Source organism: Vidua chalybeata, chromosome 5, assembly GCF_026979565.1.
Source record: "Vidua chalybeata isolate OUT-0048 chromosome 5, bVidCha1 merged haplotype, whole genome shotgun sequence".
In the NCBI taxonomy this organism is placed as follows: Eukaryota; Metazoa; Chordata; class Aves; order Passeriformes; family Viduidae; genus Vidua; species Vidua chalybeata.
The window spans coordinates 3,035,129-3,060,286 of NC_071534.1; the positions used below are offsets into that span (position 1 = coordinate 3,035,129).

At 46.2% G+C, this 25,158-nt stretch overlaps 2 protein-coding genes across 2 annotated transcripts; both read right to left on the reverse strand.

The window, feature by feature from the left end:
• Nucleotides 1-1,034: 1,034 nt before the first annotated feature.
• On the reverse strand, nucleotides 1,035-4,803 carry TUBA8 (tubulin alpha 8). Its single transcript, XM_053943893.1, has 4 exons — nucleotides 4,584-4,803; nucleotides 3,808-3,956; nucleotides 2,588-3,268; nucleotides 1,035-1,342 (listed from the first exon to the last, which is right to left on the reverse strand). Exons 1-4 carry the CDS (start codon nucleotides 4,609-4,611, stop codon nucleotides 1,055-1,057), a joined length of 1,146 nt encoding a protein of 381 aa, XP_053799868.1. The 5' UTR covers nucleotides 4,612-4,803; the 3' UTR covers nucleotides 1,035-1,054.
• A 6,208-nt stretch (nucleotides 4,804-11,011) lies between these two features.
• On the reverse strand, nucleotides 11,012-16,173 carry PEX26 (peroxisomal biogenesis factor 26). The gene is made up of 5 exons (XM_053944085.1): nucleotides 15,871-16,173; nucleotides 15,372-15,512; nucleotides 14,696-15,009; nucleotides 13,862-14,008; nucleotides 11,012-13,464 (listed from the first exon to the last, which is right to left on the reverse strand). The coding sequence occupies exons 1-5, from the start codon at nucleotides 16,083-16,085 to the stop codon at nucleotides 13,361-13,363; spliced, it is 921 nt and encodes a 306-aa protein (XP_053800060.1). The 5' UTR covers nucleotides 16,086-16,173; the 3' UTR covers nucleotides 11,012-13,360.
• Nucleotides 16,174-25,158: the final 8,985 nt, after the last annotated feature.

A 25,158-nucleotide genomic window follows, 5' to 3' on the forward strand; every position in this document is an offset into this window, starting at 1 on the left:
GAAAGGGTGGGAAATGTGAGGTAATTAACACTCATGCGTTAATTAACTGAGAACTTATGAACACAACTGTGAACAAAGGAGAGATACTGTCTTACTTTTTGAGAGAAAATCTGGCAGAATCACTCCCAGAAAGGTTTTCAGGTCTGAAAGTTCACATTCTTGAAAGAAAGGCAACTTGGGTATTTCTAAGAATTGCCTTACTTTTTATAGGCAGGTCCTTCTTGAAAGGAATTCTGTATTAGCATCGTAAAAAAAAAAAAAAAAATCCAGATTCTGAAATGAGCAAGGAGGATCACAAATGCATGTAGGAGAACCCAATCAAAAAGCAGGACAATATCTCATTTGTTGCACAGAGGTGTTAATAAATTCCCAACTATTTTATGCATGAGCACCTAGGTACTTCATGCATAAGTGCCCAATTAATTTTTCCATCAGCGTCCAATTAAATCTACCCTCCTTATGCCTTAGCATAGCTTCTTGGAGGACTTCTTCCACGATCTTCCCAGGCACAGAGGTGAGGCCAAGAGGTTGGCAGTCACCAGGACCCTCCTTTCTGCCCTTTTTAACACTGGACAATGTTTCTGTTTTTCCAGTCCCCTGGGATTTCACCTGATTGCCATGACTTTTCAAATATCTCACAGAGTGTCGTAGCTGACTGGGGATTCCACAGAATCCCGGCTTGGGCAGGTGTCTGTGGTGTCCCTGTTGGCTCTGCTGCTCTTGTGCAGGAGCAGGAAGCAGGGTTCTGCAGCTCTTTGGGATGACCTACATGGAATGTAGTGAGCTCATCGTGTACACAAGAGCTTAGAGAGGCTCCCATTAGGTGTGCAAGGGAGAGCAAGACTTTTTACATTACTGGCAGTGGTGGGGCATTACTACAGCTGATGACATCGTACAGGGTAACTTGCCTGTCGTTTATGTAATAAAAAATGTCCTCTCCTAAATTTATGTTTATAAATTTAACGTACAGAAGAGCTGACCTAATTGTCGACGCGTGCAGTACAGTGACGCAGAGACAACTCTGTGCTCGCCAGGAACAAAATGTATTTTAAGATTACTCCCCATCATTCTCTTCTTCAAACGAGTCAGTTCCCACTTCTTCATAGTCCTTTTCCAGGGCAGCCAGGTCCTCTCGGGCCTCTGCGAACTCTCCCTCCTCCATGCCCTCACCCACATACCAGTGCACAAAAGCTCTCTTGGCGTACATCAGGTCAAACTTGTGGTCAAGCCTTGCCCAAGCCTCGGCGATGGCCGTGGTGTTGCTCAGCATGCAGACTGCCCGCTGAACTTGGGCTAGGTCTCCTCCAGGAACAACTGTAGGAGGCTGGTAGTTGATCCCAACCTGGAAAACGGGAATGTGAGACAAGGCTGTAAACCAGCAGGAGCAGGAGGCAGTCAAAGAGCTGAAGAAGGGTGAGTGAAGTTACAGATGCTGGGGTAGGGAGGTGCCAGGTGGCAAATGCCTTACAAATGTCAAAGAGCATGAAGCACACTCTAATATCTATACTATTCTACTGTTTAATGCACACTGATGAGTTTGTAGCTTTCTTAACAGCTACTGAACATAGAGTTCCACCAAGATACTCTCTAGAAACTCTAACACAAAAAGTTGGTTCCCTGTTGTAGATGTCGGCGAACCCAATGGGAAGAATGATGATGTCTAACTCCATTTCAGAAGGCTGAATGATTTCTTTATTATAATTATGTTATAATACATTAATTTGCTATATAAAAGAGGATACTAAATATTGCATGCTACTTTCTCTAACTGTCATATCTAACTCACAACTCGTGACCCTGTTCTCCAGAGCCCAGACACAGGTGGATCCGATTGGCCACCAGGCCCAAACAATCCACCATGGTCCAACCAAGCGCTCACTCTGGGTAAACAATTCTCCAAACACATTCCACAAGAGAAAAACAAGGAGCAGAAATAGAAATTGTTTTCTCTTTCATTTCTCTCTGTGCACCTCAATAAAAGATCCTGAGAGAGAGAGAGAGAAATGTGCTTGCCACAGTTCCCACTTGGAAGTTTTCATTGTTGAAGGAGCTGCTTGTATGACAAATACTTTTCCACTGGTAATGTCTGTATTATTGTTGAAAATATATTTTCAGACACTGCTGTGTAACCAGTGGGGAGAGGCTGTATAATATTTCTAGGTTAACTAAGAGATTCCCTAATATCAGCATTTCCTGTATTAATTTTATCAGCTTTAGTATTTCCTCAGTTTTAGATTGTGCCTCAGAGGCAATGCTAATTGGCTGTTCCAAAGGTCATGTCTGAAATTAAAACTTCTTTCAACTTTAACCCATGCACACTTTGAATTTCCACTTATTTAAATATTTAAGAGCCTGTGTCAGTGGGATGTCCAAAGGAGAAAAGGCACATTTTATATAAATGCATCCTTCTTATGTTCATTGGGAAATATCTATATTACCCTGTATTCTGGGGAAAATAGAAGAAATAGATGAGATAGAAAACTTTAAACACAAGTTTTCTACTAGAAAACTTCAAAAATACAAGTTTTCTACCAGACTCAACCTCCCCTTTCAACACTAAAGAGAAGCTTGTGGCAGCCCTACTCACCTTGAAGCCTGTTGGACACCAGTCAACAAACTGGATGGTTCTCTTGGTCTTGATGGCAGCAATGGCCACGTTGACGTCCTTGGGGACGACGTCGCCGCGGTAGAGCATGCAGCAGGCCATGTACTTGCCATGCCTCGGGTCACACTTCACCATCTGGTTGTTGGGCTCGAAGCAGGCGTTGGTGATCTCGGCCACCGAGAGCTGCTCGTGGTGCGCTCTGTCGGAGGAGATGATGGGGGCGTAGGTCACCAAGGGGAAGTGGATGCGCGGGTAGGGCACCAGGTTGGTCTGGAACTCCGTCAGGTCCACGTTGAGGGCGCCGTCGAAGCGCAGCGAGGCGGTGATGGAGGACACGATCTGGCTGATCAGGCGGTTCAGGTTGGTGTAGGTGGGGCGCTCGATGTCCAGGTTCCGGCGGCAGATGTCGTAGATGGCCTCGTTGTCCACCATGAAGGCACAGTCGGAATGCTCCAGTGTGGTGTGCGTGGTCAGGATGGAATTGTAGGGTTCCACCACAGCAGTGGAGACCTGAGGGGCTGGGTAGATGGCAAACTCCAGTTTGGACTTCTTTCCATAATCCACAGAGAGGCGTTCCATCAGCAAGGAGGTAAATCCAGAGCCGGTACCGCCACCAAAGCTGTGGAAGATCAGGAATCCTTGCAGCCCAGAACAGGCATCAGTCTAGAAGGCAAAAGAGAAAGTGAAACAGCAGCAGCTGAAAAAGGTGGAAAAGACTTTGCTATGTGAGCTGAAGGAGTGAGCAGTCCTAGGCAGTATACAGCATAGATTTCATGTCAAGTTTTCCTGGGAAAGGGCTGCTGATAGTTCCAACCTTTCCTTTCCTCACTGTCTCGACTTGGGACATGGGGATCTGTCTGGGCCTCTCTCTCTCCAAACTTCACACTGCTCTGTTATTCTACCTGAAACCAGCAATGTACAACTGCATAATCCACCCTTCAGTATCAGTATTGGTGCTGTAGGGCTGTGCTAATAAATAAAAATTACATATTTGTAACCACTTTATAAAAATGCCTGGAGGCATGCAGCTGGGAAGTGAGCTACTGGGCTTCTCTCTTCTATACCATGGCCAAGACACCGTCTGTAAGACTTGCAATCTCTTTTCTGAACCATTGGTATCGTTTGCAATTAACAAGCTTTTAGTTCTGCCCTTCTTTCTTCTGCAGAGTCCAACCTGCTGTTTCAGAACTGCTGGGACTTACCAGCTTACGGACACGATCCAGCACCATATCAATGCTTTCCTTGCCAATGGTGTAGTGGCCACGGGCATAGTTATTGGCTGCATCTTCCTTTCCAGTGATCAGCTGTTCTGGATGAAAAAGTTCCCGGAAGGTGCCAGCCCGTACTTCATCTGAAGGAGAAAGAGAAATTGTAAGAATATGCTCCAGTGCCAACAAATTCTGGTTGTTGTTGGCACCAGTGCACGCTCTCAGTCACAGGAGCTCATGATGCCAAAAGACAGATGCTGATGGAGAAGGGAAATGTCTCCGGAGCATTTTTTCATTGTTGCATTTGTTTGATTTATTGTGCATCTTCAATCCAGCCACTTATCTTCTCATGAGGTAACAAGTACAGCCTGCTTCCACAAGTCCCCAGAAAAAAAATATGAAGAAATTAATATTTTATTAGACATTGGAGGGAAGTGGTCAGGCTCCTGCTTTGAAACCAAACTGAAGAAAAGCAGAATCTGAATGGCAAAAATGTAATGATAAACAAACCTAAAAGTTAATTATTGATGCAAAGGGAAGTTGTACACACCACGTGTGCCAGCTATTAAACTGCTGGGGATCCTCTTGTTCTTATGTTTGTAACACCTGTGACAGAATCTGGCATCCACAAGAAAATTCATTTCATGCTACCTAGTGGTAGCCTGAGGTGGAAAGGGCCACTTTGTGCCAGTGAAGACTGGTGGCACAGCATGGTGATATGGGGCAAAAGCAATCTCATCTCCATTTTGCAGGTTTATTTCTATACTGACCTACCACAGTTGGTTCCAAGTCCACCATTACAGCCCGTGGCACGTGCTTCCCAGTGGCTGTTTCATTGAAAAATGTGGTAAAAGAGTCATCAGAGTTGAGTTTGTCCTGCAGGTCCTTGAAGGTGCCATCAGGCTGAATGCCGTGCTCCAGACAGAAGAGTTCCCAGCACGCATTTCCTATCTGCACTCCAGCCTGGCCAACGTGAACAGAGATGCACTCACGCTGAGGGGAGAGAGGAGAGGCAGGGTCAGAAAAATCAGTGTACCTTAGCCCTCCTTATTCCTGGTGGTTACCTTTTCCCAGTGTATTGCTTTTCTAAAAAATCAGTGAATTGTCACTGTCAGCTGTTCATTTGGTTGTTCAGTCCCATGACCACAATGAGATTGCACATGCACATGCCAGATACTGGGACAGTTCTTTAACAAATTGAGATCTGTGTGCTGTAGTACAGAAGTATATTAAAACAGTCAGGAAAAGCCAATTTCAATTACACAAACCCCACCTTTCTTCCTGGATTGGCCCTGCTGAGAAGCACATCCCAGTTTAGTTTATTTTTACTCCTGGCTGGAACCTGACACAGCCATGTGGCATCCTTCACCCTTATGTAACCCAAGGCAGGTGATGTCTTTTGATCCTTCTACCCTCTGATAACAGGCTAGCATGGAGTCTTGGAAGAGCTCTTTCACCTAAAGAAATTATTCCAGATTTTCTTGGTCTAAACAAATGTTCCTTCCAGTTCCTGAGCAGGCATTAATTTTACATCATGGCTCCATTGCTTGTCAGGCAGTGCCATTGCAGTATAGTGTACTTGCATGACTTCCAGCATTGTTTCTGTGGCAGCCAGGAAGAGAAAACTCTGTAACACCAGGCTAAAGTGGGCAGGTGTCAATTGCTCCAAAATCCTGTACACTTAAAAGTACAGGAGCATGAAGGCCCTGGTGCTGGATTTCATAAGTTCACAAGCAGAATTATAAAGCAAATGCTTCTGGGTTAGTCCCAGCAATTGCAACACCGGCTGTAATGAAAGGCATTTTTTTGAGGAGAGAGTGGTTTCAGGCACGTGGAATTTTTCAGATTTGGTTTCTGCTTTGGAGCAATTAAAGCTGCCTGAGCTCTGGTTTTGTGATCCCCAGGGCCCTGTCTATACTATGTGTCTTTTTTTACTAGGGAGTAAAAAAAAAAAGGTCATAGTACTGAACGCTGGCCTGTGATCTCCTGTGCTGATTGATAATTCAAAAAAATTGGCACCGTTTTGGCTTAGGCCAGTTAATATTTTTCCAGACAATGCTTGGGCACCATGCAGAAAACAACTCATTGTCAAGAATGCTTTCCAGTGAGCAGCTCAGTGACCACTGCCAGGCTTTGGAGAGGGAAGGAGAATTGAGATGCCCAGCTATGAAGCAGGCCTGGCTTTAAGGGCAGGGGATGGTTCTTGCTCATTCTTGTTTTGTAATATTGCATTTAGAGATAACCAATGGCACGATCAGATTTGACCAGGTTTTTTGGGCTTTTTTTTTCTTTTTTTTTTTTTTTTTTTTTATTAAATTCTGTAACTGCTTACCCAGCAAAATCATTCTGTGATCTGAGAATTAAATGTATCCTCCCCAAAAACTAAATTTTCAGTCACAATGTGTCACCAGCTACATCTCTGGAGCAGTGTTTGCTTCACAAATTGACATAAATTCGTGTTTTAAGAAACGTAAGTGAAGACCTTTTTTCAGAAGCAACTAAAATTTCAAAAGTCAGCCCTGCCCCAGCTAGTCATCGCCAGAAGTTCAAATGAACATGAAAGCTCAATTTAAGTCTTTCATCCAATGAAATAAATGATTTCTATTCAGTACTCTTTTCTAAGCTGAAAATTTTTGCTGACTCTGCAAATGCACATGCTCTCAAGTGTACTTGCACAGCCCTGTTTTTGTCAACTGAGTTGTGCAAAAGTCTCTTGAGTTATCTGAGTGACAATGGGGCTTCATAAGTCAGTGTGTTGCAATCTGGAGGATTATTCAGGAGACACCTAAGGCACATTTGGGCTTAGAGAATTCAATTAATGCTGACTTTCCACAGGGCAGGCCCCTGCATTTTCTTTCAAATCCCAGTGTGAATCTGTGAGGCTGGCAGGCGGCAAGAAAAATAAAGGTTTCTTCTCTTTTCAAACACAGCAATGAGGCCAGCTGGCTTTTCAAAACAATACCTTTTAAAGCAAAACTACAGTTACAAGTCAAGCAGTATTTTAAACCTAAAGAGCTGTTTTGCTCACTTCTTCAGGCCTGTAGAGGGATTGGTCTGTTTTTTCACAGATAGAACAAGTAAATGCTGCCTTAGGAAGTTAATATTGTAAAGCTTCATATAGGACTGTAGTTGAAGACATTTCAGACAGGGTTTTCAGCTGCACTAGTTTGAAACTATATCTCAGCTCTGCATTTTGAGCCATTTCATCTTCTCCTTCCCCAGCAGGAAATACTCTGGAATTTGGAAATACTCTGCCAAAGACAGAAGACAGTGAAAAAGAGGTTTCTGACTTTGCATAGTGAACAGCATTAAAACAGAGGCCAGACTTTCACTAGGGAAGAGGGTGGACCTTCTTCAGCGTCACAGTCAGAGTAAACTGATCTTTGTGTGATATTTTAATTTGGAGCCTATTCCAAACTCATGTTTCACATCCCACCACTAATGTCTGTAGACCCAGGACAGGTCTAATAAAGAAACAGTAGAAAGGACCAGATCCTTTGTGAAACTAAACCTTTGGGACAGCTTTGACTCTTAAAAAAAACAAACTAATACCTGGCTCCAGGATTTACTGCAAAAGGCAGACTTTAGTCTTCCAGCTGTTCCACAAACACTCTCACTTCCCTAGGTCTGGGAAGCCTGTGGAAGTATTTCGCCTGTGAGATGAGCTGGCAGAAAGTATCATAGTTCTTCCTCTGCACCAAAATTAGACTCAGTGCTAGAGATATACTGGGGTACAAGGTGAAATGGATTTTTTCACATTTTGAAAGATTTCTACAAATTTATAACAAATGCCCAGCACTTAAAATCAAAGGGCATTTTTTCACTTACTCAAATGCATACATATATAAAAGAATTCATGGACTCCAGAAACACACATGCATACCCTGTATAGCTATGGACAGTATAGCCATTGGGGCTAAATTGAAACAGACACAAAGGTAAATAACTTTTTTTGGTTTATTTCTCAAAAAAAAATTGTCTCATATGAAAATGAACTGGTGTTGAGAAAATGTGGTCACAACAGAAAGTACCAAACAGCTGAGACTCCACACCTAATTTATCTTATAATCCCACTAGTTAGGGACTTTCTGAAGAAACTTAATGCAGTAATGCTTCAGTGAGATTTTTCTGCACTCCTTTCCCATTTTTTTACGTGGTAAGTGGTGTGTGAGATCAGGGTTCGGTGGCAAAACCTGCTGATAACGACAGCAGACCCCACTGCCTTCCCTCGCCCACGGCCCTCCCAGTCCCCGTGTGCCCGTGTTCCCCTTACCATGGTGTCTCCAGAGGTGCTTCCCTCCCTTTGGGATCACTGGTGGCAGGTCTGTGCCGGAGCCTGGCTCTGGGCTGCAGGGCAGGAGGCTCCCTGGGCCCGGCCCCGGCACCTGCTGCTGCGCTTCAGCGTCACAGCGCTGCGGGAAGAGGTCACCCTGCTGCCTCCACCACCCCTCCCGTGCAAATGCACCCACAGAGCCCGGGCTCAGAGACAGCCCAGCTTCAAACTCGGTGCAGCCAGGGTTGGCACGCTTCTTGATCTGGAGCGTGGCCATGTAACACATTGTGCACTGTGCTTTCTCACACCTCAGGGTTTTACATCACCTGCAATGCACACACCATCCCAGTTCCCTGTTCTGCCAACACATTGTTGCCCTGATTCTTAAAAGTGTTAAGTTTTCTTTTATAGCTCTTTTGAAAGTTTTAGAGTTCTCATAAAACTTCTTTAGCCTTCTGATAATGTTTACATATTTGAGAGTCAGAGTTCCCACACTATTTCATGTATAAATGGAATAGTTTATATATTTCTCTGTGGGTGGAGAGAAATGATTGATTGATCTTTAGACCAGTGTGGTTGGAGAGGTGGCAATTCCATCCTCCAATCCACGGTCACCTTTGGAATTCTATAAACACCAGATGTTCGAATAAAACTTTCTCTTTTTTCTCTTTTGAACTTACCAAGCCTCTGTGCACTCATTTCATGTCCAATAGCAACATCACTTCTGTAGATGAGATTCACACCTAAATTCCAGTACAGAAGGCATAAGAGAGCAAATGAATGGAAAAGAGAAGGAAAAAAGAAAAACAAAAATAGAGATCTGGAAAGTAAACATAATTACCATTCTTAAGTGTGCTCTACTAGCACTTTTAAATTATCTCCTGGCTTCTCTATTAACATTTCAATTTACTTCTATTACTTCTCTTTCCACGTGCACTCATCCAGGCTGTCAGCAGTATGGGACATGTTTCAGTATAGACTCTCACTTCTCTGCCCAAACGCAGAAAGAAATTTGATTCTTATTGCAGTGTTTATTGCAGGACAGATCTGGAACATTCTGACACCAAATTAGTGCAGTTGCCTCCACCACTTTGCTCTTTCTGCACTAGTTCACCTCTGGAAAGCAGCAGCTTCTCTCAGCAGAGAAATCCTCATGTTTGCAACCCCTAGGTAACAAAGAGGAAGACACACTTAATTGCTTGAATCTGTGTCATGTATCCCCAGACTTTATAAATGTACTGTTTATGATGATGTTTAATCAGCAGACATTAAATAGACAATTCCTAAAATGTAGGTTAGTCTACTCTTGTCATGATGATATTAATAGATTGTTCTGCCACCGCTGGCAACCAGCATGGAAGTACCTTCTTTAACACCTACATTTTAACAGTGCTAGTTCATACTGGTTTTTATAAACTCACTTTGGTATAGTCTTCATTTTGCTGTTCTTTACATAAACCTGCAAATCATTACTCTTTGATTTTTGCTGGGAAAAGCTACAGAGACATAATTTCTGGAGCCATAATTGTTTTTTAACTAAGAATATCCATGATAATTTCCATCTGCTGCTTTGCTTAAGCTGACCCTCAGAGTTCTTCAGAAAACCGTTAGATCATTGCTTTGAGATGAAGGAATAGGTTGCTCTAGTGTTCTTCTTCTAGTGGAAGTGGTAACATCCCAGACAAGCTCTACTGCTCTGGACAATCTGAAATGTTAATGCTCACAGCTTCAGAGAATCAGGAAAAGGTCTCACAGCAAATACTTTGAGCAGTCTACCACCCAAAACCTCTTTGAGTCAACGTGTCAGATCTAGCAGCAACAAAATCTAAAAGAGGTCTGTGAATTACTAAATTATTTGCAACAGTCCTTTGTGGCATTTTCTCTGCCAGTGGGAGACCATAGAGACATGAGGCAGATATGGCCTGGACCTGGATCCTTGGAAAGTAAGTAATCTTGATGGATGCTGGCATTCAACCTCTGTGGGCAGATGGTGAGCTGCCATATGAAACCTAAAGCCTTTTTCTCTAATTAAAGATAGACACATCTCTGAAAATGCCATTTTTGAATAATCTAGAATGCAGAAGTACTGTTGTACTGGTTTAACCCCAGCTGGCAACTGAGCACTAAATCAGGAGAGTCAGAGAGAACCTGTGTGTTGAGATATAGTTTAACACATCAAGCAAAAGCTGTGCACACAAGCAAAGCAAACCAAGGAGTGGATTCACACTTCCCATGGGCAGGCAGGTGTTCAGCTACAACCAGGAGTGCAGGGCTCCATCACTGCCTTGGGAAGACAAACACCATCACCCTGAACATGATGTGATTTCTCCTTCTTCCCACAACTCCATATGCTGGAGATTGAAGTACATCAAGACGCAAATGAAGGACAGTTAAATCTTTTTATCCTCTACTGGATGTACATCACTCCCTCCCTACAGGCTGGTTACCTAATGACTCGCCAACAGTGTCAGAATCATGGATTACTTTATAACATTATTACGCCATTTTACAAAACAGTGAACTCTTAGTAAGTTCTTCGGTGATCACACAAAATCCTCTTTTGCTTTTAATTTGGGAAGTGCAAGTCTTTGCATTCCCCACACATTTTAACACCTTCCACAGTAAGTGAATGAAGATTTAAACACTTTCCTTGTGTTCCCTGTATAATTGTTTTCTGTTGGTCTGTTGCCACCTGCTGGGAGAACCAGCTGCATCTCATTTCAGGATTTCTGAACTTCCAAAGTCTAGTAATTAAGTACCTGTTTAACACTGCTACATTGATAAAAATACTGGTTTTCAGGCATTATCCCTGAAACAGAGAACTGTGCTATGTATTTTTACTTTTTATTTGCATAATTTTCTCCCCTAATACAGTAAGATCAGAACTGTAGTTAGTTCTAATATAAAGATACATTAATCTAATAATGATGAATACCAGATTCTTTATTCTTGGTAGTATTGGTCTTGGCCATGCCAAAATGCAGACTTACACTCTAGAAACATCATCAGTGGATTAGATCTCATCAGATTCACACTGAAGACATTCTCTATTTAATGAGACTATGAAACAATGTGAAACAATTCTTGAAAACTTTTATATACTTTGTAGTGTATCAATACAATAAACACTTTTTTTTCATATACTCAAATCACAGCACAAACAAGCAACTCTACAGAGGTAAATCAGTAGTCACTTTATTATAAAAATTAGATAGTGCAGTTTTAGTATTAATTGCAAAAAAAACCCTGATAGCTCATTTCTGCCTTCTCATGATGAATTAAAAACAATATACATTCTAAATCAGTAGTACTCCGATAAAGTCAAGGTTACCAACCTACACTTAAAATAAAGTTGAATGTTAAAAGTCCTAGTAAAGGACACTTAACAGCATCCTAAAATCTATGTATGGCCTGCTGAAACCACTGATCCAAAGCAACCTCCAAAACAGCATCTCTGCCATCCAACTAAAAATGATGCCAGAAGATTACAGCAAGAAGTGTTCATGACCTAACAGTCACTCTGATAAGAATTTGGCCTGACTTCAGAGTGAAGTTTGCCATTTCATTAACTGGCTTACCAAGGATTTCTCCAGAGGCCTTGCAAAGCAGGGGGGCAGAGAACTGATCCTGGTCATTTCTTGGAAGAGCTCAACTCCAGACAGAGCTTCTGTGTTTCATTCTATCTGATTGGACATCAAGTGTTGGTTTCAGTAATAAACTGAAATATCAATATCAAAGGCTGCTCTTCCCTGTGTATGCAGAGTATATAAGAAATTACTTTTTTATATGGAAAAGCTATGTGCTACTTAACCTGGCATAGAGTCCTGGCAGAGACAAAAATTTTGGGGAGGCTATGGGATTGGTTTGGGTTTTAAAATCTCTTGACACAACTAGGAAAGGTCATTATTACACTCACGAATAACCTGAGTTTGTCTGACAATAATGCTGGGGTGTAGCTCTTTTTGGGATAATTTGAGATGAAACAGACAACTGTTTTTAGTAGTGAAGATGACACTGTTTGCCAAGTGCCCCAGTGGGGAGCAAAGCAACAGATCACACGCAGTCTGAGGGTACCAACACGCCCTGTGTGAAGAAAACAGCAACAGCCACCACCTTGGAGTACGGTTATTGCTAGAGACAAAGGGCACTACTGCTGTCAGACACCACACTGGGATCTTCACTGGGTTTGGTGTGGTCCCACCAAAAAGGCTGCTCTGACAACATTTTGTAGTTTGGGCTGACCTCAGTGAGTTTACACCCTTTTGGCACAGGTGCTGGGATGACAGAGGCTAATTTGTCCCTGGCTTCTCACCTTTAACTTGTCCCCTCCAGCACACAACAGTTTAAAAGCAGTATTTTGGTAGATCAGTGCTCCCTCCTTTAACAAAAATAAACTTTTGTTCTGAATGACAGAGCACTGCTAAATGACTCCCATCTAACCCAGGACTTTGGATACTGGGGCTCGGGGAGCAATTCTAGATATACAGAGAGACTTTTTGACATCTACATAAACAAAGCAAGAGGTAGGGAAAGAGCAAAACAAAGCCACAACTTCAGTTGTTCAGCTAGACAATAACATAGAATATAATTTAAAAAAATAAGTTTATTTCCTTACCACCACCACCAAGTGCTTCTAGGAATGACTATGCATCAGGCAAGCACTGAGTGCTGGGATTTGCATTAAGAAGAGTAGATACAACACAACAGTCTTTTTGGCCCAACTCCTCATCTTTCTGGCTTAAATATGACTAAAATCCAGTGTGCCTGTCCAAAGAGGCATCAGTCACAAGAGAAAACATGGCTTTCAAAATGCAATAGGCTTTAATTTCTCCAGTGTTTTTCTTCCATGTGCTTGTCCTAAATCCCATGCTGCAGGAACTGGGCTTTTCAGATGTCTTCAGGGAAAACAGAATATTCCCCTAATCACTGGTCCTCCAGGAATTGCACTTGTTCAGAGAACTGCTCAGCTTTTGCAAGGATGAGAACTTCTTCCACAGTTCGTAACTGCCTACACAACCCTCACTCAAGAGACACATCCAAAGTGTTTGAAAAGGAGGATTCTCATTCAGTTGTAGATATGGACGGAGTGGCTGTACCCTAGTGTTGGAGAGGACCAAGCAAAATGTCAGGAATACTTGCTGTGGCTTCGAAATTCATACACCACCACTCCCTGTCTGAAGACATTCCAGGAGTCCACATCTCAGATTTGAACAGCCCCTGAAGAGCCTGGTAACATGCCCAAGACAAGGTGACACTTTTAGTGGAGGAAGACACTTAGTCTCGAATTGGAGGCCTATGGATTGGAGAAAGCACAGCTGCCCAAGCCTGTCGGAAGAGCTGCACCAGCTTGTAAATGAATGGCAGGGATGTGGGAGAAGCTGCAAAGCAGAACAAAAAGGTAAAACTAACTTGGTAAAACTAACTAGGTAAAACTAGCATACACTAAACATATTAAGAAAGAACTAACCCCAACTAGAATTAATAAAAACCTAGTTCTCTTCCTTCCTTCAATGAGGAGAAGGCTGAGTCTAGGTCAGCTCTGCCTGCCTCTCACAGTCTCTTTGCTGCTGGAAAGAGTTTGCAGAAATCTGGCATTTGTGGAGCTTCACCTTTCTGCATGCACTTCAGCTGGAAACATTAAACACATTGAGTCCCTAGGCACCCAGATTTTTTGTCTCCCTGAGACATTCACACAGACCAGATTTATTAAAAGCAACTCATTTCTTCTCCGTAACCATAATGTAATTTTAAAAATTGGAAATCTTAATCCCGTACCTGGGTCTAATCTCACCACCACCAGGTACAGCAAAAAAGTAGCCAAGAGCATCTTCTTGTAAGGAAGTAAATAGAAGTGGTTTGACATGGACCTCAGTGCTCTACGTAGCAACGTCAACATGGTCAGGAGTTTTTGGGACAGCACTCCTGGAAAACAAGAACAGAAAGGCTGTTAGGGCAAAGTAAAGTTTAAAAAGTAATCTCACAGATAGAGCCAATAAGAAACAAGATACTGGAAGTCTGATTGCATGAGAGTTGGGTTGGGTTTGGTTTTTTATATAACAGAGAAACAGTACGATTTTGTAATACACTTCATTATAGTTCTTTTTTAGGCATCTACTTTACTACAATATGATCTTATACCACAGTAGTGCCAGCTTCTGTCCTGGGAGAAAACATCAAATGATTTACAGCTCTGGAGAAGAAGCAGTACTTTAAATGTTAGACAGGCATTGTTCTACTTGGACTCAGCTGTAAATGGAAATGAAGCAAACTGTACACAGAGCCAACAAAACATATCCTTAAAGGATTGCCAGGTAGCTTTAGTCTTTTTTACTTAAAAAAAAAACCCAAAACCTCCACAGTGCTTTCAATCCTGGGCATTAATTGTCATCTCCTGATGTTGGCAGAGACTAAATATGCTTTGCAATTCTCAGCAAAGGTATCACTAAGTCTTTTATTTCCTGCTGTGATACACAACGGAACTTCCTTGTGGCCTGTTTATCATGGCAATATTCTTAATACATAGTTAATACTTGCTACCCTTTGCCAGTAAGGGACCAACTTGACATGAAACTGTAAAAAAGGAGCACAAACAACAGAGGGAAAGCCCACCCAGAAGAGTTTCTGTGGCTGGGTCTTGCTGCTCCTCAGCAGCCGAGCGTGTCTCTTCCCGCCGAGTCCAGCGGCAGCGGCTCTCGCAGATGGTGCCGAGGAACTCCAGCTGCTGCTCGCTGTCAAACACGGCACAGCCCCGCACCAGCTCCTCCGCGCCCTCGAAGCGCCCCAGCGGCAGCAGCACCTGCGCCAGGTACAGCTCCAGCAGCGACCCGAACTCGGGGAGCCTCTGGTTGGCGTGGGCTCTCAGCCAGCTGCTGCCGACCTCCAGCATCACCTGCGGCTCTCCCACTTTGCTGTACAGCAGGATACTGAGATGCAAGGGAGAAGTATGAGAAAACCCCGAGTCTTTGTGGAAGCTGGCATCACTGACAGCTACTGCCCACAAGCAGCTCTCATGAGGTATCAGTCAGGGTCAACATCAAAGCACAGAGAGAATTCTGAGGCAGAAAACAGAGCGGCTATTGATGCTACTGTCTCAGCATCGCCCCTTTTAGACTTAATCACCGTGAAGCAATCTTGCAGGCATGCTCCAGCACACAGAGAACAGGCCTGTCCCAGATCTCACTCACACCACACAAAGTGAAATATCACATAATACCCAAGCGTGGCCTGCAGTCAAACCTAACGCGAGCCCCGTGTGTATATCCAACAGCAACAGACAGAAACTCACCACAGCTCCAGAACTTTTGGAGGCAGATGTTCAGGGACGTGGTAGTACTGTAGGACCCAAGACAGAACTTCTCTCCACCGGTTCATCTCGGCCAGCGCCTGAATCCCCACAACACAAAGGGAGCATTTCACTTCTGCAAAACTGGTAAGGAACAGACAAGCTAAATAAGTGCTTCTTACAACCATATTTCCCCTTGCATCCCTTCCAGTGAGCTTCAGTGCAGCCCAGGCACCACACAGTTCTCTGCTTCCCCTCCCTCCCCTCTACTTGCCCCCTATAAAAAGGCCAATTCGACCTCCGAGGATATGCACTGTGACTGTATCTCTGAGACAACGAAGGGAAGGCTCCTGGGCACGCCGCACTTCCCTCAAAAACGCACAGATGAAACACGTTCATATCGACAGGGCTTAAAAGAAACCCCAAAGCAGCGCAGGCACGGCCTGAAGTTCGAAGCCAGCCCGGCGCTGATGCGGCACCGAGCAGCTCCGCACGCCCGCACCTCTCGGGGCCGGGGCCGGGGCCGGGGCCGGGGCCGGGGCCGGGGCCGGGGTCGGGGCCGGGGCCGGGGCCGGGGCCGGGGCCCAGGCTGTCGCAGCCCGCCTCGCAGCGCTGCACGGCGGCGGCGAAGTCGCGGTGCAGCACCAGCAGATCCGCCGCCTCCTCCAGCAGCGCGGCCGCCGGCCCCGGGGCCCAGGCGGGCGGCTCGCCCCGCATGGCCCCGCACGGCTCCGGCTCAGCCTCGGGCTCCAGCGCCGCCACTGCCCCCGCCGGGGCCCGGCTCCGCTCCGCTCCGCTCGGACGGGCACCGGAAAGCCGGGATGGAGCCGCCCGGCAGCGGAAGGGCCGCCCCGGGGAGCATCCCCGGCCCCGCGGGCCGCCGGGACGTGTAGTCACTGCTGCAGGAGGGCATCGACGGCTGCCGGGCCGGGCGGGGGGCAAGGGGATGGCTGGGGGGCTGGAGCATCTATTGCCAGGAAAGGCTGAGGGAACTGGGTCTGTTCCGCCTTAGGAAGAGAGGACTGAGAGGGGACCTCTTTAATGTGTATAAATACTAAAGGGAGGTGCTAAGAAGATAAAGGCAGGCTCTGCCCTGTGGTACCAAGCAATAGGACAAGAGGCAACGGGCAGAAACTGATGCACGAGAAGTTCCACCTGGACAGGGGAAAGAACTTCTTTAATGTGCGGTGACCATGCACTGAAACAGATTGCCCAGAGAAGGTGTGGAGTCTCCCTTTATGGAGATAATCCAGAATCGCCTGGATGCGTTGCCGTGCCATGTGCTCTGCAATGACCCTGATTGCAATGACCCTTCCAGCTGACCCCTGCTGTGACTCTCCGGGCATTAGCGGTGGAAAGCGGGGCCGCTCCGAGCGTCTGCGGCCGCCGCTCTGCGACCGACATCGGTGCCCGTCCCTGCCAAAACGCGCTCCCTTCATCTTCTCCCTCGTGCGGCTGCCGAGGGAAAGGGGCCGAGGGAACAGCCCTCGGTTGTTCTCCCCGCGGCCGCCGGGCGTCAGCCCAGCCCCGAGCGTGTCCCAGCCCCGAGCGTGTCCCAGCCCCGAGCGTGTCCCAGCCCCGAGTGTGTCCCAGCCCCGAGCGTGTTCCAGCCCCGAGCGTGTCCCAGCCCCGAGCGTATCCCAGCCCCGAGTGTGTCCCAGCCCCGAGCGTGTTCCAGCCCCGAGTGTGTCCCAGCCCCGAGCGTATCCCAGCCCCGAGCGTGTCCCAGCCCCGAGTGTGTTCCAGCCCCGAGCGTGTTCCAGCCCCGAGCGTGTTCCAGCCCCGAGTGTGTCCCAGCCCCGAGCGTGTTCCAGCCCCGAGTGTGTCCCAGCCCCGAGCGTGTTCCAGCCCCGAGTGTGTCCCAGCCCCGAGCGTATCCCAGCCCCGAGCGTGTCCCAGCCCCGAGTGTGTTCCAGCCCCGAGCGTGTTCCAGCCCCGAGCGTGTTCCAGCCCCGAGGGTGTCCCAGCCCCGAACGTGTCCCAGCCCCGAGCGTGTCCCAGCCCCGAGTGTGTTCCAGCCCCGAGGGTGTCCCAGCCCCAGTGTTTCCCAGCCCCGAGTGTGTCCCAGTCCCGAGTGTATCCCAATCCCGAGCGTGTTCCAGCTCTCCTCGGCCCGGCAGAAGGGGCTCGGCGCGGCGCTAACCGGGAGAGCGCTCCCCGCCGCTCCGCACCGCCCGGCCGGCTGAGGGATGCTCTCCGCTCCCGGCCGCCTCTCCTCACGCTCCCCGTGCCCGCAGCTCTAAGCACGTTACGCTGTTAATGGATTTCGGCCCTAATAGCAGCGTCTCCAGCAGCACCCGGCAGGCAGCGATTCCCGCTCTGCTTTGGTTGTTATTTAAAAACAACAGGGTGTCTTGGTTACAAGGTAATTACCGCAGTCAGGGCAAACGCTCTTCAAAAATGGATCTCTACAGGAGAGACAGGATTGATTTATCCTGTAACCTTTTTAAACGACTGACACGTTTATCTGTCCCCCTACTATGATTATTTAATTAAAAATCAAATGGGCTAAATACAAAACATGCAAAAGAGTGAAACACATATTTCAAAGGGGATTTTCTATGCCATTTCAGTGTGGCGAATACGATTAAAAACTTGATCAGAGCTCTCTTTTTCTATGTAGCTGTTTCCAGGAGGCAGGACCATGTACCTGCCCCTCTCGGCTGCAGCAGGAGCGCTCTGCAGTACCAGCTTTTACACAGTGGTGTATCCAAGGGGTTGGCACACCGCCCTTAACTGTGGAAGAGGTTCCTGGAGGATTCGGGCTGGCTAAGGTGAAACCACTGCAAAGACACATGTGAAAGGAAGGGCCCATCAGCAAGAAAAGGCGTTTCAGACTTCTGTTTCTGTCGCTCGGCGCTTGCAATTTGGAAAACAACATTCCTTTTTGGGAACTACAAGTCCCAAAGTGCACTGTGGGAAGCACGTGCCTCGTACCGGCTAGTGCCCAGCACAAATTCCCAAAAAAGGGTAAGGAATCAAGTTTGAAAAAGACTCACACTGGCTGGATGCTCCTCACTGAGACTCAGAAAAGGAGTGAGACAGCACAAAAACAAGGTAAGTTTGTGTTACGCAAAGATGCTGTCGAAGGATTTCTTTCACGGGGAGCAGCCAGAAGCGTTGTGTCCCTTAGAAGGGCAGCCCAGCGCCGCTCCGGGGGCGTTTGCAGCAGGTGTTGCGGACACGGAGGAAGCTTTTGGAACGGGGCTGTTGTTTCAGGTGGGGCAGCGAGCAGCAGGAGCAGCCGTGCTGCGGAGTCAGTCAGATCCCGCTTCCCTGCGGATGCGCCTGATCAATAAACACCTGTGGAAAGCTGCCACATTGATGCAGTTGTGTTAGGGGCTGGGAAGGGTCAGGGAGTGCTGGGAGTTGCTCTGAACGGCAGCTCCGCATGAGCTGCAGTGTGTGGCTGTGTAAGAAGCCAAGGTGGACAAGCAGCCTTGTAATACCAATGATTACAGGTTAAATTAATTTCTCTGCAAGGCATGGTAGAATGTTTTTGTACTTCACCCCTCTTCCTAGAGGGGACAGTGTGGTGCCTTGAAGGCCAAACCTCTTGCAGCTCTCTGACCTGCAAATAACACTCAGTAACGGGATTGTTTAACTTCAGGCCAGGAACAATTACCTATTTTACCGGCAATTTGTTAACAAGCAAAATGGAATCATTCTGAAATATAATCACCTTCGTGGAGATGAGACATGCTTGAGCTCAATTGTCGGGCACGCGTGAAGCCTCGGCGGCTGACCTGGCCCCAGGGCAGCAGCAGCTCCTGCCTCAGTTTCCCTCGCTGGCAGTCAGGCAGCCTCCTGGTGCAGCTCGGATGCTCTGTGCGGACGCTCCGCTGCTGGGTGACGTCAAGTGCAGCTGGTCAGCTGCACCCGGCATCCCAGCACCCTCCTCCTGCTATGTAGGGTCATGGAGCAAATGTAGGAGGTGCAGTCCAGCCCGGGAGGGGAGCCTGAGGCTGCTCGGGCTGCTGAACCGAGCTGCCACATGGATGCTTGTTGCCAAATAAGAATGATGCTGTTTTTCCATCTTTCCTTGAATGGGAGCAGCTTGAATTGTCTTAAAGCTGAAAGGGTCCCTCTTGTACTTGAACCAGCTGCTCAGCAGGGCAACCTATCCTACTGCACAAGCACTGGAGGGGAGCAGGGTGTTTGCCTGTGCTCTTGGATAGCAATTTCTAGCGACCAGAAAAGCTAAACGAACTTGCTGTCAGTGACAAGGTAGTATGAGCAAGTACCACAGTGGCTTTTGTGTCCTGGGTGGAATGTCCATGCCCAGCTCGTTGCCTTTTTTTATGAAGTCAAGGAGTTTTTTTTTTTTTTCCACAGTCATCCTGATTTTGTCTAGGAGAAGAAAAATTATTTTCAGCAGGGCCTTGTTTGCGTGTGCATCATCTGTGGATTTACTGGTTCCCCTCCTCCCTCTCCTGCCAGGCAGTTCGAGGAGAGTTTAGTTTCAGGCACCTGTGACAAGGCCTCCTGAGGTAAATCGCCTCAACTATTAATCCAGATCTGACCAGCACACGGTCACAGGGCCAGAGGGCTGGCAATCAGTCTTTTTCTGTTGTCTCTTCTGTGTCAGTAGGCTGTTAATAGGAGATTAGCAGCATTAGGGAGACTTTGAGCTAGAAATGGTGAGGCCCTATGATTTGATTTGAAGAGAAAGAAACCCTCCTACACTGCTAAAAAAACAAACAGAAGAACTGAAAGTTATAAACGGCATCATAAACACAAGTGAGGAAAGCATAGCCTCTAGGAAAGATGTGGAGCTCTGTAGTACCTCACAGCTTATCAGCAATACTTTAACAAAGCAATGAGGTCCGTGGAGACCTCAGATCCCAGTGTGCAGCACCCTGTTCTTATCACCACGTGCTTTTTGTTTGACTCTGGCGAGACCATGACGTGCTGGAATCTGTAATTCGCTTGTAATTTCCACCAGCAGTAAATCCCTATTAAATATGAAGCTGGCTGGCTGCAGATCCCCTCAATTAGCCCAGATTCAGGGCTTCCCTGGCTGCTGGCAGGCGCTCTGCAGAGCCCGGGGCTGGGGGAAGGTGAGCGCTGTGCTTTGGACAGATGGCCCATGGTGGTGCTTTCTTATCTCACCAAGCCTTGTGGCACAGCATCAAACCTGGGTTTTGTTTCAGAAACAGAACTGCGTTTAGAGGAGACTCACCTGATTTTGGGCACACCTGCTGATGTTCCTAGTCAGTGTATTGAAATGCACTCATGTCTGATTTTGGCTATATCCAAACCTATGTAAACAACAGGCGAGGACAGTAGAAGGCAGAAAAGACAACTACGGGGCAGCCACAGCCACAGTCCAGCTGGGGAGGATCACATAAAACAGGAGAGCCAATCTCTGGCTCGGCCTTCATCACAGATGCACAAACACTGTGTGAGGTGGAAACACTGGAAACTGGGAAACTGGGAACACAGGGCTGTGTTCACAACTTGTCAAAACTTGAGTTTTACTCAGATAATAACAGAACCTTTCCGAAACAAAGGGCGATTTTAAGTTAAGTTCCTTTCTTTGCTTCATAATCAAACAAAATACTCGCCTTGGCAAGGCAGCTGTCAAAGAATAGGAGCAGTTACTTTGATTTAATTGTTACTATTCTAATAGTCATAATTAGTGCTGGGTGGGGTATTTCATAGCTGTAAGGTGACCAATTTGGCTAGAGGCCTAAGGCATCTTCTTTTCTTCAGCTCGTTATTATCTGTGAGAAAATACTGAAGCCTGTCATCACTGTGGGTCAATTACACCCTGTTTGCCTAGCACAGCGTCTCTTTGCTCACCGCTTTAGAGTCACAACCCCTCCAACAGTTAATACCGCTTCTCAAGGCCCAGCTTGCCAAAATCAACTCTCATCCATTAGTCTCCACCTTTCCTCTTTTTTCAAAAGCGAGCCTTGTGCTCTCATGACGGGCAGAAAGGCTTGACAGTGTGAATCCTGGAACTATTTGTACCACAAGGCAAACAAGGTGATCTGAGAAAATGGTTCTTCTCATTTTTAACCTAACTCCTGACACGTCAGTATTTTTCACAGTGTCTGTCTGTCATCTGTCCCTCATTCTGAATGCACATTTACTGTGATCTGCGTTAATTATCTCTACAAGCAGGCCCTGCATCTTGAATTGAAAATTTCAGAAGTGAACAAACTCTTTTCCATCTCAGTCTTCTGGTCCTGGCTCTTGCCTGGCCAGGTCTCGTGGTGCTCCCAAAAGTTTTAGGAAAGCCAGCAACGCTGCATTGCATGGTAGCAGTGCCTGAGCCTCGGGAGAAATCCCCAGGGAAGGGGCTTGTTATAAATGAAAAATTATCCAGCTGAATTAAAAAAATAAAAAGAATTTATTTTAGCAATAGAGATTTAACTTAGCCAGCCACAAGGAAAAGGACAGTGCCGAGCCCGGGATCGGCGCTGGGTGCAAGACACAGAGGTCAGCCTCAGCAGAGGTTTCCCCCTATGCTCCCACACCACCATCCTGGTACAAGCGATTTTTTATAGGGAAAATTTTGCCTGAAGCCAGGATTTCAGCATTCAGTCCTTTGTTTCATTCAGAGTCCCATAAATTGATGAGATTTCGGCGGCAAGGCAGAACAATTCGAAGTCCGGTGTCGTTGAAACCCTTGATGAAATTTTTGGGAGCTCGGTATTCACATGTCTCGGCCCGGGGGATGTTCCTGATGCCCATCTCGGGTCGTTCACGCCATGATCAGCGCCTGGGTGTCTCCATATCGCCTCAGATAAGGCCCATCTCCTGGCGAGCCACATCCCTTTCCTTGTAAATCGGGTTTCAACACACACCTGGTTTTGCCTGAGAAGGGGGGCTTCTAATGCCAAAGGGTACATTCTAACAACTATTTAATATTATATATATAAAATGCAAAAAAATGGCGCGAATTATACCTGTTACATTTAACAGGCTGATGCTGGTGCAACCTTTGTGTCTTGTGTTTCACGGAGAGCACCCCCTGCGTGTCCCTCTGCCTGCGGTGGGCAGAACTTCCCCGCTTGCTCTTTGTGCTCCTGAACTTGATACAGTAATTAACTGGTAATTGCATCTTTATGAACGGCGTGTGAGGTTTTTTATTTTTGGTGGTTTTTTTTGGTGTTTTTTTTTTTTTTGTTTTTTTGTTTTTGTTTTTTGTTTTTTTTTTTTTTTTTTAACGTAGTCAGTGAATGTGCAGCACCTTTCTTCTGCGAGGATTTCGCCTGTCCTCTGGAAGATCGGTGTGCTATTTCAGGGTCTCACCTGTTTGAGAGGTGTGCTTGCACTGTGTGTAGGATTAATGTCTCAAGCAGTGTATTGGCCCTGTTTCCCTGACGAGCTGATGTTCTCTTGCCCTCTGTACCTCCCGTACTTGCTGCTCCTTCTCGCCTTTCTTGGCAGTGCCAGGTGCAGACAAAGGTAGGATTAGATGTCTAATTAGTTTATGTAGCCTTAGACATACATGGTTACTTCTTGGCACTGGGGGAAGGGCAGCCCGTGAGGAATCCAGCCCTTGTCTCTCAGTGAGGTTTTCAGCTTTGGGAGCAGCCTGAGCCCAGGCAGACTCAAAAGGCAAGCCAAAATTTTCTAGACACATTTTTGTTCCAGATGCCTGTTCAAGGAGGAAGTTGAAAACCCAGTCTGTATTACCAAATCTGAAATAATTTCTCATTTAATGTTAGATCCAAAAAAGTTTATTTCCAAAAAGTGACTCAGTGTAGACAGCCTGAAAGAACTTGCTTGAAACGTGGCAGAAAAGCTACTAAGCTGTAATTAATATATTTTGGAACTACACCCTAGATGGGACAAGTTGTATTTATAATATTTTTAGCTCATCAGAGTGAACTTTAGGCTGTAGCTCTCCTGTCTCCCACTGCCACCATCCTTCAGCAGATGTAGCCAGGGGAACAGAGAGGATAATGTCATTGTCTTTCCTACCTGACAGAAGGCTTATTTGATTTGTAATTTCAGTTGTATTTATAGAGTGTTACGATATATCTGAATGAAAAGAAATGGATGAGGGTAAAGCAAAGGATCAAGAGTACACTGCAGCTGGGTACACCAGCAAAATAAAATCCCTCAAGAGCAAAGTAATGGAAATAGGACTCATCTCATGTATGAACTCTGACCAGACCTTCAAGGATGGAAAATGGGGTGGATTCTGCCAGGGATTGGGAACTTAATTTTTGCTCTCAGGGATAGACAGCAGCTGCCCTTCCACTTCTCACGGAGTGTCTTTGTGAGTGAGAGAGCTGCATGCTGGTGTGTCAGCCTGGCACTCCGAATACAACCAAGTCATGAGGATGGAGGTCACTGTAAACACAGCAAGGTTAAGTGAAATAAGGCCATGAGGAGGTCATGGTGAATTTGAAAGGGAGAGTGGATGGACAGACGTGACTGATGATAGCTCCGATGATTGGAAACAAAACCTTAAATAACTCAGATTTGTATTCAAGAACACTTGTCCATGTCAGGACTCTACATCGACTTTCTGTGTCAAATCAAGCAGCAGCTCACAGCAGTTCACATTTCCAATGCACTCTGAGCTGCTGGAACAATGTCTATTCTGAGCTCCCCTTGCAAGGCTGTCTCATTCCAAAAGGTGTGCTCACCACGAGAAATTCAATACTCGAAAGTTAGTAGAATAATTTTAGGAGATAGAATCACTGCATCCTAAATCCCCAAAGGAGCTGACTCTAAATAGTCTTAGCAGGGAATCATGCCCTGTAAATCATTACCAAAAGTTAGGCTGAAAGCATTAAAACACTTTCTATAATAAGCACATGGGTTCTGCCTCGACCTTCCAAGCCGCCGTGGTTTATTTTCCTAAGCTTGCCACGATCAAAGCAGGTTCTCTGGTGTTGCTGTTCATGTGGCAGTTGAAGATTCAGACTGGTCAGAAATAGGACAATCATGGGACTAAATCTCTAGAGCTGCCCGAATCATAGGGTTAAAAGAGGACTGTGAAGTACTTAATAGGCTGCCTACACAGTGCTCAGCAAGTCAGAGGTTAACAAAGGACCTTATTATTTGAAAAGATAATTGAGGCTGAAAACAAGTCGACCATCCCACAACTAAGCCGTGGAGATCATCAGTTTTTGTGAACAATAGCTGATGATGTTCGGGATTCAGTGAGTTAAGTGGTTAATCCTATACAGAAAGCTGCATCCATAATGCACTTTACGTGGGGGAAATCCACCCAATTTGACCCCTGGAGAATTGCTTCCTGCTGTTATGCTGATGGATATGTCTATAAATATCATGGAAGCCATCAGCAGATAAAATCTCAGAGGGCTGGAAAGCCTCTCCCTATTAAACGATACATTGATCTCCATGAAACAGCAGGAGCCTGGGGAAATGAGCCACTGAAACCAATCCCTCTGCTCTCCCCAGAGGCACAAAGAGAAGCAAAACCCATACACTGTTTCCATCTTGATTCGGTGGGGAAAAAAAAATTCAACCCCCTGACAGGCCCTTTCTTCCTTCTGTCCAGTCTTCTCCACAAGGCTGCTGCTTACATTCTGCGAGGGTCACTCGGGCAGCAGTTCATCAGCACTTTGCGGCAGATTGTTCCAAATTTGTCCTTTGTTTACATCCCTCAGAGAAAGCCTTCAGTCAGGACACTTTGGGCACAAAGCTGCCAAAGTGTGCAGGACACTCCAGCAGGTTTGTGTGCATTCTCCAGCACAGGGGTGGCAGACAACCTTCAGCAACCACTTCTGTTCATCCTCACCTTCTTCTGTCACTTTTGGATTTCAGCAAAAGAGTGCTCACTGTCCTTCCTGGTTTG